General features: G+C 33.9%; 1 protein-coding gene across 1 annotated transcript in view; it reads right to left on the bottom strand.

The window, feature by feature from the left end:
- Positions 1–2,039: 2,039 nt before the first annotated feature.
- The window catches only part of LOC124373056, a gene marked incomplete at its 3' end in the record, with an annotated part of 31,688 nt that continues 20,259 nt past the window's right edge, over positions 2,040–13,468 (bottom strand). Inside the window, 3 exon segments of the mRNA XM_046831459.1 lie at positions 2,040–2,241; positions 2,669–2,802; positions 12,694–12,791. Coding sequence (XP_046687415.1) covers positions 2,040–2,241; positions 2,669–2,802; positions 12,694–12,791 — 434 coding nt within the window.

The raw sequence follows: 13,468 nt of genomic DNA, 5'->3' as shown, positions 1-13,468 counted from the left end.
GTTATACACATTTTCCTACCTCTATTCTCTGGGGTTCTTTTTTAATGCTTCTGACCCTTCTAACCTTTTCCTTTACATGGGGAGTTAAGCCTTAAAGAGAACATCTTGATAGCAAGTGTGGCTTTGTTAGCTATAATGCTAGCTGCTTTACAAATGCCCTTCTCTTAATAGGAGTTTCATGTGGCATGTTTTGCCTATAGATTGATTAGTGTATTGATAGCAGCAACTATCAAACAGACTCCGTAGTCTCTCTTCTTCTCACGTAAAGTTATCCATGTTGCACCAAAACAAACACTTTATTATTGAATAAACCATTAAATCTTTATCAAAGGTATAAATAAAAATTAAACAGTAGTAACAAAAAGGATAAAACAAATTAGAGAAATATTTGTACAAAATGTATCTGCTGGACGTAATCACACGAATATGGTCAAACGCACCCCAGACAATGAACATAGGCAACGCAAGTGGGTGGTAAAAATTGGTTGACCTTGAACATTTAGTAGGGGAAGTGCTGACTGAAAGGTATATGGAATTTTAAATTAGACAGCATTTAATTTTGCGTTCTACAGGTAAGAAAGAAGTGCCTGGGCTGAAATCCACCCCAGCACATATCTGAGGGTTAAGGTTCTCTTTATTTTTGGAAATAGAAAGTTACATGGAGGTATGTCTGGGGAATATGGATGCTGGGGAATCGTTACATTACTTTTCTGGCAATACTGTGTACTGTCATGGTGCAAAAGTCATGAATTGTTTCAAGTCACAAATCAAGGTTTTTTTTCTTTTTCTTTGGATTGCTTCACGCAAACGACATTGAACTTGCTGGTATTACTCCTTATTGATTGTTTGGCCTTATGGCAAAAATTCATGATGCACTATGCCATTATAATTGATAAACACAGCAAGCATAACCTTCACGTTCGATTGCACTTGTCAAGCTTTTTTCGGTCTTGGCGATCTAGAATGGCTCCAATGGGATGATTGAACCTTAGTTTTGTCACTTGTTATAACACGTTTCAGTAATTCTGCATAGTCATTTACTTTATTTAGTAACTCCTGATCAACTTCTATTCGCCACTGTTTTTGTTCAAAATTCTATTTTGGACAAATTTTGCTACGAAATGTTTCATACCCAAAACATTTGAAAAATTTCTTGGCAAGAGCCAATTGATATGTCTACATCATCAGCACCTTATTTGATCATAATACGGTAATCGCCCATAAACCATTTCTTTCACTTAATTTCTTTTCACGTTTTCATTGGTTGTTGATATGCTAGGGTGCCTGTAGCGTTTGTCATCTTCATTGTCTTCACGGTCATCTTTTAAAGGTTTTATATTACCATAAACCCTTGTTTTACTCATAGCATACTCATCATAGGCCTTTGTTAACATTTGCCACACAATGTTACAATTTATTTCATTTTTCACATGATACAAAATTGTTTGATGCATTTTTTAATGGAAATCGCTGAATTCATAAAACACGTCTAACCTTAGCAGCTAAAATTGAAAAAGTAAACAATGAATACACCTAGAAATTGTATTATACTCCAGGAACATGAATACCAAAATAATAAAAAAATCTTGACAGTCAGATTCTTCAAACCCGCAAAAATTAAAAATTCCTTCTACTTTTTAAAAAAAACCTTATACAAAACATATTCCATTAAAATAGAGTAAACAATAATATCTTGTAGTTACTTTACTTATCTTTATATTATATATGTCTACAAGATATGTTAATAACATAATTATTACAAAACTATATAACATCTTAAATCATAGTAAATTTTGATATTAAATTTGACCAGGAAAAAAATTATATCCGGCAATTAATTTAGTCATATTCTTAATGAAAAGCAATGAAAAAAGTGTGTATAAAGGAAAATTAAAAGCTCCATATTACGTTAGGATGTTTCCTTTTAAAACACCTAGCGTAAAGGGATGAATGGCCAAATTGTGCAGCGCCATAGTAAAGTTCACCACTGTCTGTAAGCACAAAAAAATAATGTAAACTCATAGAACTTGTAATGTAACCTTGGTAACTTGAGGCTCAAGCTCAGGACAGGATATGTTGGCCACACACAGCAGTGCTGGGAACACATCATTTGCTGACTTCGGTACTATCAGCATGCAAGCTTTCTTCACCAATGGGCGGATATTAAAAGTATCAGCGGTCAAGGCCAACTGCCCAGCTGTTGAGGGATCGAGGCTTGAGATCTCTCCTCCATATACATGTCTGGAACAGATACACTTTCTAAAAGAAACAGTTCATCATACTAAATTTCTCTCAATTCTGTTAATACACATAATCTAACAACAATACTGCTGCACATAACTTCTACCATCTATCATAATGTAACAAAACAAATGATAATACAATGAACAACGCAAAAAGGAACAAAACAGTATATGTATACATACAAAAAATCAAAATTAGAAATAAACAAAACAATGTGACTGTTTTATAAATACCTCATGAATCAAATAAAACAATGTGAAAGAATCAATTCTAAAGGAAATTGCATGTACTCACTAAGTTCATGTTTCAACAGGCTTCTTTGTTTATACTTATTTTGAATTTCAAATACACTTGGTCTTTTAAAGGTTAACAATTTTGAACTGTATTTTCATTGTGTAGGGTAAATTATTTTAAAAGAGCTTACCTCAATATTAGCTTGAAAATCTCAGGACTGACATCAGAAATGCAAACTCGAGTGTTGGCCTTATTGTTCAACAGTAGCTGTCTGAAAACAGGACTGTGGGCTATGAGGTGAACTTTCACTGCTCTGATCGTCTCCTGCAAAAAAATGTTATAAATAATCATACTGACATTCAGAATAAGAAGAAAATTATTTTTAGGGTAACAAAACCTACAAAAGCATTGATACAAGTCATATAATACAAACGTAACAATAACATATAGCTAAAGTGTAGATAGACAAATGTGGTAGCCAAAACAGTTACACCACAAAGTAAATACTATTTTTTAATTAATTTTAGACAAATAACAGGTATATAACAAATAAGTAAATGACAACAATTAAAACAAAGCCACAGAAATAAGAACAAAATTATATTACAACTAGAAAAGGCTGAAATATGAAATGTTTTTACTGCCAAGCTTAATCTACGCTTACACACTATAAATCAAAACAAATAGAAATTAGTCAAACATACAGCTGTGCTATCAAAAAAACAATGTTTACACAGAACAGTTGATTAAATTTAACAGATTCTTTATATTAATATTTCACAACTTTAGAAACCAAGATGGGGATTTCGTAATTTAGAGACCAGTGGAGTGGCCCAGAGGGATTTTCAAAATAAGAATAGGCCTATAATTATACCAGGAACCGTAAGAATGTTCATGTAAAATTTCAGTACAATCGGTTGAATAGTTTAAGAGAAAGCAAAACAAACAAAGGCACTTTCGCATTTATAATATTGTTACGAACAGTTACCCACGTCTTTTCATGCAATTTTGTAGGCTTTGCACACGTGTGAGTACCTCTGATTCTATTGAATTATATTTTTTATGGCAATGTTGCGTTTGCTTTCTTGCCATGATCAAGAAAATATATTAAAAAGTTTGTATTTATAGTTACTACAATGTACTCATGTCTTAGTATTTTTTGCTCCATAGTTGATTTTGCCTTTTATCCAGATCAAGAAAATATACTTACATACATACACAGCTCTGGGAAACCTACTTCTGTCAAAAGACATAGAGTTAGATTTCATAACAGTTTTACTATACGTTTAATAAGTTGGACTACTTTGACTTTATATCTGCACTGCTAGTAGTTAATCACTACTTTGCACGCAATTTAGTTGGTGTTGAAAGTGTATTACTGCAGCTGGTTCGAGTAAATTATATTTCCGACGCTAACCCATCAAATTTCATTGGTTTCTGTAAAAGTCTCAGATTCTGAGGGCACAAACATAAGTAAGGGAGTTGCCAAGGTTCTTTTAGGACTACATGCAAAGGCAATTGTCTCTTTCCCTTGGAAATAAAAACAAAATATGTTGGGAGTTTGCCTTTTCGCCACATTCTCTGTCAAATTGTATTCTCTCATATTTGTAATTCAAGTTTATCTTCAGATATTTGTATTTCCAACCCTCTTAAAAATCAGAAAACCATTCCAGACTACAAATGTTGGAGTAAACATCTACCTGAAAACTATAGACCAATTTCAATTCTGTCCTCCTCAAAAATTCTTGAATCAATAGTATGTTAAAAACTTTTCTAGAAATCAACAACATTCTCTCTACTCAGCAGCATGGCTTCCGCCAAGGGAAATCCACTACATCAGTCATCTTCAATTTTATAAAAGAACTAGCGCTTTCTTTGGACAATAGACTTCACTCTCTTGGTGTTTTCTGTGATTTAAGCAAAGCATTTGATTCCGCTGATCACAATATTCTCCTTGAAAAACTAAATAAACATGGAGTTAGAGGTCACTCTCTTCAGTTCATGAAATCGTATTTATCTGATAGGAATTCAAACCGTCAAAATCCACAATGGCCAAAACAGTTTCCTCATCGTATAGAGCCATTACTTGTGGCGTTCCTCAAGGCTCTATTTTGGGTTTGGAAGTGGAAGGGTCTTCATACCCCAATACATGTGCCTAGCCAGAGCGTCCATGAAGCACAAGCACAGCCTTCTTTCCTCTTCTCAAGTGCTGTATTTTCGTGCGCGCGCACCTGGGAACTGCTTGATCCAAATCTTGTCTTCTTTGATAATTCCGATCAGGCTGAGCTGATCTGGCAGGCTTCTTTCTGACTATCCTTACCACACTCATTTTTTCATTTCGTACTACCATCACCTATCGGGAAAATTTCCCAAAAATCTGGCTTCAACTATACTCTACTATACTAAAACCTAGATGTCTTTCTTTATCCAAGCCAAGATAGAACAGCATATGCCAAGGGCTGCGTGATCAAGGGTGTGCTTGGTCATTGATATGCGAACTCTGGATACCTGGCGACCTCCAGTTTACATAGCATTCCTCAAGTAGAGCGGGACAATGCTTGGGGGTGACCTTTAGATCTCTGCTACTTGTGGGAAAACAGTGAGTAAAGGAATACCTAAAGATTTAAATAAACCAGAGACCTCTAGCAGCACTCAAAAAGTGGATGAAAATCCACAAAAAATTAAAGGGACTGGTAACACGCTCTGACCCTAGCTGTCCTGAACAGACACTAAAGACAGGCGGACTTTCTAGTAGAAGTCCTCAAACCCCCGACTCAGCCAGAGTCGACACATCTGAGGAAGATGCCATACTGGAGGGCGACCACCAAAAGATAGAGGGAGCAGAAGCCGAAAGGCTGCTCCCTGAATTGCCTAAAGTGGGTGGAGCCGCCAGGAAACGAATGGCGTAGTTCCGGAAAAGAGATTACTCTCAGGAAGAAGCCAGGGAATTGGCCTTAAAACCAATTCAAGAAAAACAAAATAAACTTCTAAACAAACAAAAAGAGGGAAAATCAAAAAGACCTCACGCTGATGGCTCCACACCAGAAGATCATCGGAGAAAGAAAACAAAAAACAAAGCGAGTTAGGGGGAACATAAGGACCAATCTGCACAACCCCAGAAACCTTCATACAAACAAGCAGTAGACGGTATAAGGGTGGGGATTTTACACTCCAATTTCCCAAGTCCCTACTCTCAACAGAACAGATGGAAGAGATCCAGAACTTCATCCTGGAAGCGATTGTGGAGGAACAGGAGAGTCCCAACTCTCCAAGTTTGTATGTGATCAACAGGAGACAAGGAGTTCTGATCTTTACTTGTGAAGACAACAACACCGCTGAATGGCTGAAAGGAAAGCAAGATTCCCTTCAAGCCTTGGGAGGGGGCCATTCAGAGGATTGTACCAGAGGGAGAAATTCCACGTGCAAGAATCACGACTACCTATCTTCCTAATAGTTTTAAGTTTTAAAAGCACACAATAAAGAGCTATCTGTCAGGTAATGTAACGTCCTGCGTAGAAGCAACGAGGGAAAGTCAGTGCTGCTTACCCTGGCAGTCGACTGTGTCACAGCAAGCAAACTTGAGAAAGATGGTCCATGGATCAGCTAAAAGTTTGGACAAATTCAGCTAAGACTGAAGAAATAACATCCAAGGGAACACTGAGGAACCTAAAAAGGTAGAGGAGACTTCAAAGAAATCTGAGACAGTCACCACGGATAAAAGCACCACTGAAGAGATGGAAGTGGAGGAGACCGTAAAGCTATCAGAGCAATCTGTACATACCTTATCTGAGAGGTCTACTCCACAAGCCAGTGCAGCGGTCCAGAAAGAAAAAACCAACTTGACCCCTCTTCCTGAAGAAGGGACCCTCTCTGCAAGGACCATCCGTCTCGACCAGGGGAAAAAAGGGGACAGTGTCCCCAAACTCTCCAAAAGGAAGGACGGGGATGGACCACCAGTGGGAGGTGGAAAAAAGGCGTAAGTATACGCCTCATACAGATAAACCTTCACCATGCTAAGGGCGCAACCGACATGTTGGGTAGGAGGTTTATCTCAACAGGCCTGGATATCGCCCTAATCCAGGAACATTGGATCAACAGAGGTTGCATCAGGGGATTGACGACTCATAGCCTCAGCCTACTTCCCCAACCCGTCAACAAGCTGCCCACCAAAAGAAATAGAAAGGCTATTGCAGAGCTGCAGAGATAGAGGTTCAGCCCTCATTCTCGGCTGTGACTGCGATGCTCACCATACCTTCTGGGGAAGCACAAACATAAACCCAAGAGGTGAGGAACTCCTTCAGTTTATGTTCTGTAATGATTTAGTCTTAGAAAATAGAGGGTCCAGTCCCACCTTTAGAACTAGACGAAAAGTCCTAGACATAACCTTATCCACAGGACTCAAAAACATAAACATTGTAAGGTCTTATCAAACTGGGAAGTGAGGAAGCCAAGCAAGATTTTCAGTTAAATTTCCGGGTTTATATATCGATAATAGACTCACAGAAGCGGCCATGTGGAATACATCTGTAAAAGGATTCATACAATGCGATTTACACTCAACCATCTCGCCAAGGTCTGTAGCCAAAATGTTCTATGAACAGTATATTTTTCTCGGGTTGAATCGTTTGAGGTTTGAGGTATGGGTTGATGTTCTGGAGTCTATCCAGGTTGGTAAATTTCAATAGAGTGTTTGTCCTCCAGAAGTGGTGTCTGCGAATCATCTCAGGACGTAGGAGGTTTGAGACTTGTAAACCTCTTTTCAGTGAATTGAAAATCCTTACTCTGGTGGGTCTGGTGGGGTACGAGCTATGCTATTTTGTTAAGGATAATCCAAAGCTTTTTGTAAGCAATGGATACTACCATCTATATAAAGAGTATATACAAAAAGTAGATGAAGAGAAAAGAAATTTTAACTATATTTAAAACTATATACAAAATTCAAGTAATAGATGAGTAGGCTATATATTATTCAATAAATAGCCTCATTAAAGAGCAAGTAAATGTTTATTTTTATGAAAACAAGTACATTTTAAAAGAACAATTTGGTTTTATAAAAGGTCTTAACACAGTCAAGGCTCTAGAAAATATTGTAGGAAAGGTGTTATACAACTTTGAAAATAGATTAATATTCTCTGCTACCTTGATTGACTTAACAAAAGCATTTGATTGTATTTCACATATCATACTCATTGGTAAACTGCAAAACTATGGAATAAAAAAATTAAGAAAACAATTATTTAAAATTATATTTAAGTGGAAGAAAACAAATGGTGATAGTAAATAACAAAAAATCTTATTTTAAAATTACAGAGAAAGGAGTTCCACAAGGGTCAGTAGCAGGAACTTTCCTTTTTATAATTGTGAATGATTTATCATTCAACATGCCATGTCCAATTGTATTATAAGCAGATGATATGACACTTTTAAACTGTGACAAAACTTTAGATAATTTTATAATTGAACAAAATAATTCTACAGATATGGCTCTGGAATGGTTTATACCAAATGTATTGATGGTAAATAATAGTAAAACTGAAAAAATCATTTTGTCTCTGAATTGGAAAATAGTTCAAAATAGTACACCTGTTAAATTACTTGGCATTCTTCTGAATAGCAGGTTAAGTTGGGACTCACATATTAATAGTCTGTGAAAAAAGTTATCTAGGGTTACCTAGTTGATAAGAAAACTAAACAATTATGTTACTTCATCAATGTTGATTAGACGGACTATGTGTTCTTTTAATTCTCATCTCCTGTATGGAATTATACTTTGGGGCAACAGCTGTCATGTAGATATAATTTTTATTTGGAAAAAGAAAGCTTTGAGGACAATTAAATCTATACCAGAAAGAGTCAGTCATGTTTGCCCATTTTTAAATAACTTCAAATAATGACATTTTCCAGTATGTATATTTATTGTTGTCTAGTTAATGTTAAGGAAAATTTGTACCATTTTAAATTTAGGCACAATATTCATACCCTCAATAAAAAGAATAATTATTTACTTAATCAAGTTTCTGTAAGTTTGTGAAACTCAAAAAGTAGGCACATCTTCATGAAGATTAAATTATTTAATAAAATATATCAGAGAGCCTTTAGTGAAGAAATGAATAGATTTAAGTTATTCATAACTAGTAATAGTGTAATAGTAATAAATGTCATAAAAAGCATACTCCTCATTGCTGTGTATAGCTATGTTTTAAATAATTACTATTGTAATGCAATAAATAGTGCCAGTGAACACCAGTCAAAACCAAATTTAAAAGAATACTTACAACACCACATCATAGTGTTGAAATTAAACTATCTCTAATACTATGGTTAAGGAAGTAACTGATAATTTTGTATTATTAGTTACAAAAAAGCTGTTAATGATGTGAAAACTAATAAATAGCAAACAATTAGAACTTGTACTTAAAAATATACCTTATACATGTAAGAAAGCATAAACACTCACAAACTAAAATTGATGTAATTATATTATTTCTCAACCTATTTTAACAAATTTGGTATTGTTAATTTTTTTTTTTCATTAAATGTGCAATAAAGGTAATTCATGTAATTTTTAAGTGGGATTAACAGTTTTTAGAATATCAAAGTTTGAAAACTTAATGCCGCCGTTTTGAAGTGGAAAGTAATAATATGTATTTAATTTTTTTAAACCTTCTCTTTATTTAGCTTAATATAACTGCCATGTTTCTTGTTATTTGCTCCAACAGATTATGAGATATGGTTTTAAAAATAAAAAACACATGTGGACAGACAGACTTTATACACTCTGACCCTCCATCTATCAGTTCAAAGATACTAAAATTAACCATTTTAGGACCTAATATTTCAAAGATTTCCCGAGGAAGCGCTCCTGACCCCCCTACTGGTCTGGGGATATCTCCATACCACCAACTTAACAGTGTACCGGACACCCCCCAGAGAAGATTTCTGGATGCGCCACTGGGTGGAGGGAATCATTTAATTCTTGAATATATTCAAAGTCTAACAAGGTCTCACCCTCATCAACAAAGATGTCTTCCCCTCCCATTTGGGAAGCCACATATTTCTCAGCATCTTCCAGTGATTTCAGAAACCCAAGATTTTTTTACTGCTTTATATGGATTTCCTTGTCTAGATGAGTTTTGTAGGTAATTATGTCTCTTGCACTTCAGGTGGCTGTCGGTTTGATACCAAAGAATACCATATGATATCTGACTCAGGTTTTTCAATTTTTTCAATGTAAGCAGGCCATGGTAAATGGCTTTTAAGTTTTACAAATACCTTTTCTTTCAGATGGTACATTTTTTTTAGTATGGCTCTAGTTGCTGGAGTAATGAATATTCAGATTTCCCAGTTTAGTTGGTCATTGTTAATAAGTTTAATGTAGTTTTTTTGAGCTTGGTTTGCCTAATTCCTATTGTCAAAATTGAAAAAATAAAATCATAAAAATTGAAATGTAATAAAGTTAATTCTTTAATGCTGGGTTTGACTGTATTTAAATTTTCAGGATTTAAAAGATCTAGAATTCATTTTTTTTTTCTACTGGGTTTGGCTGGTTCCCAGGGTTAAAATTTAAAATTCCAGGTTTAATTTAAGTGAGTATGTTTGATTTCCAAGACTCTGATTACAACAAGTCCCCAATACGATAAGTTGAAGAACCATGGGAGTAGTTTTGTTTTGTAAGAAGAGTGAGTGAGGCAGTCTACAAACTGACAGTTTAGTCAGCGTTGTTGAGGTAAGCTCTGTAGGAATATCGGCCAATAATATTGTCAGTAGGTAGGTGTCACTGCTCTTGTACAATGCCAGATGTTATACTTGTCAGTTTACTAAAAGAACAATGTCAGTTAATTTAACAAATCAGTTCTTTATACAGGTTTGTCTGTTTCCTCTTGTACAGATAATATAACATTCAGTGTTTTCTAGAAATTTGTTTTTTCAAATCAGTTATGTTGGTTTATTGATATAGAAAATAGTGGGTTTTAAAATAACTTTTTAGACTTGAGATTTGGTAGAGTTTCTCAATTCAGAAATTAAAATAGTGATCAAGTGAATAAAAACTGTAATTTAAGTAAATAAACAGCAAGGCAGCCACCAGTGAGTTAACAAAATGCTTGGCTGTCTGGCTGGAGTCAACAGCTGTTTTACAAGTGTTGGTTGGCCTTCAGTGGGAATAAGCTGCAGTTGGCCAGTAAGCTGATATTGTCTCTCATCACTTTTGAAAATATTTTTATACTGATTTACTTACAGTTATATTTTGTGACTTGAAGGTTACATCACAAGGTAGGTGTGAGCGACTATTTCAGTAGAAAACGCTTAACTTTAGGGAGCACTAATTTTCACTGTTAACACTACTACTGCCATCTTGGTTTTCTTATAATATATTTAAGGGAATAATAATAATATATTTCATGTTCAAAGACTCCCATAATATATTTTATGGTGTGAGTATTTATGAGATCACTTCACAGAAAACCTCAAACCCATATTAAGAATACAAAGTTCTTCAAATAATGTTAGGACTAAGAAACAAATTCTGTCAAAAATAAATTTAAATAGTATCAAATTATAACTATTTATGCTTAACATATATTTATCACTAAGAACATAGCCAGGAAAATATTTTTGGGGGGTTCTGACAACTGATATTTTCTAGTAGTGGCAGAGAAAGGCCACATTTTGGTCTTTAAAACGTTCTTGGCTCGTTTCTTTGGTGAGAACAATCTTTCAACAGTACATGTTAGTAATACTGAATTATTTAAATAATAATAATCTTTTACTAAAAATGTAATTTTAAAAATTTAGGGGGGTTCCAAACTCTTTGGACCCTCTTGCTGGCTACGTCCGTGTTTATCACTATATATATAAAAGAACACAATTTACCTTTAAAGAATGCAAAAACCTGGACTTACCTTACTAGAATCAATTTCACCAATGAACGGTACAGACTTGAAATCATGAAAAAGACCCAACTATAGTTGAATAGTATTTTTTAAACACATTGCAGACGAAATAAAATCAATATTCAAGATTTTTTTAATATACATAATAACTAATTATTTCATTCAGCTAAACTTCTTTTGAACATCCCCTTTACTCTTTTGAAGACATAATTACTAAATAAAAATGCAAACACGTGGATAATGAGTTGTATGTTTAATTAATGTGTAATTAATATCATATTATTTTAGTAAGTTACTTTTTAAGTTTTCATTTTATGAGAAATGTTGATAATATTCACCCATACAGAAAATGAATAAAGATATTTTGAATTTTAATAAAACTAGCGAAATCACATAACGGACATGTATTCATTGAACTTGATGTGGCATGTTTATAAAAATAAGGACATTCACCTGAGTAATAGACCACTAAAATTGTGCTAAATCTGATATATACAAATGCACCATCACTAAACACGATCTTGCCTATGAAGAAATGAAAGTTTTTGCAATATAAAAAGTCTCTAGTTCAATCCATTCTCGAGCTATCCTGTGGATACTTAGGTGGCAGTGACAGAATAATCCTTTGGAGGACCATGCAATATCACCAAATTTGCAGCAATAAGAAAAGGGTGGTTTTTAGTCACTTCAAGGATTTTCTGGAAGGAAATTTAATTTTAACAATTATTCCACTTTATGCTCACATATTTTTGCTATAAATTCAAAATATTGATGAGTTGGTGCAGTGCAATAAGAATATTTTATATATATATATCTCTCACGGCAAGTGAGAGATCCGGGTTCGACTCCCGGCGGAGCAAGTACTTTTTGCGATCCAATGTTTATTGAAATTAAATAAGGCTATTGCCATTTATACAATTTAATATATATATATATATATATATATATATATATATATATATATATATATATCTATATATATAATTTTTATATAATACAACTTATTTTTATATAATTTACATATTTATTGCACACAAAATGTCATTTTACATCATAATAATTCACATACGTACTAAACAAAATTTATATCCTTACCTTCAGCTATTTTTCCTTGTACCTGATTACAAGATTCCTATTGCCGAAAGTGATTATTTTAAATCTGGAGTGATTTTGCTTTTTTATTTTTCTGTGTTCAAGAAAAATATCCTATAAATGTGAATTTTCTAAAGATTTGCCTGTACTCCATCTCATTTGACTAACTTCAACATCAACAATCAATTTACTATGACTCAGTAAAATGTAGCCATGCATTTAAATTACTTACAGTTTTGTCATTATTGCTTCCCACATTGAAAGTCACATCATGGTATTCACTGTGTTGGAAGATGTAGTCAGCTGGGTCAATGTAAGCCTCATCTTTAACTAGAAAAAGAACATCATTGCGTCAATTCCTTGTTGGCAAATAGTTCTTTTAAGATAAAATACAATTTGTTTAATAATATTAGGACTGACTGTTTAAAAGTTTTTGGCTCTTTATCATTAAAAAATAAATTTAATGTTGTTAAATACAAAAAATTATGGTTGCCTGTAAAGTCGGTTTTACGGGCGAAGATTTTACGTGACAACGTCTTTTTCTCGGTAGAATATTTATTGATATGAATATTATTAAATTGCACAATAGGAACAAGGAATTGAATAAAAATAAGAATTGCACAAATTTTAACTATAGAAATATATTTTGTTTACTAAAAACATTGTACATAATTTGAAATTAATTAAAATTTGTTATTGTAAATGGTAAAGTTGAATAAAACATTTACTAAAATTGGAATTTGAAATTCTTGCTAAACACAGTTAAATTCTAACACCGCGCGTGGTGATTGGTCGGTTTAGTTCGTTTGTTTGGTCGCACTGTTATGACAGGTTAGAGGTTATAATTTGTTATTTTAAATGTTTGACTAGCAATACGCGCTGTTTCTTCTCAATCGACTGAATTACGATTGATTGCAGAGTGATTTAAACTAATAATTTACTTAACACTATCAACATTTGTCAATAGTATGACATAACCTATAAACTCAGTTTCTCAACTTTTGTGT

The sequence above is a fragment of the Homalodisca vitripennis genome, unplaced genomic scaffold (genome assembly GCF_021130785.1).
Source record: "Homalodisca vitripennis isolate AUS2020 unplaced genomic scaffold, UT_GWSS_2.1 ScUCBcl_4697;HRSCAF=11038, whole genome shotgun sequence".
NCBI classification, from domain to species: domain Eukaryota; kingdom Metazoa; phylum Arthropoda; class Insecta; order Hemiptera; family Cicadellidae; genus Homalodisca; species Homalodisca vitripennis.
The sequence above is the reverse complement of the archived record's forward strand: the minus strand, read 5'-3'. Positions and strand labels throughout refer to the sequence as shown.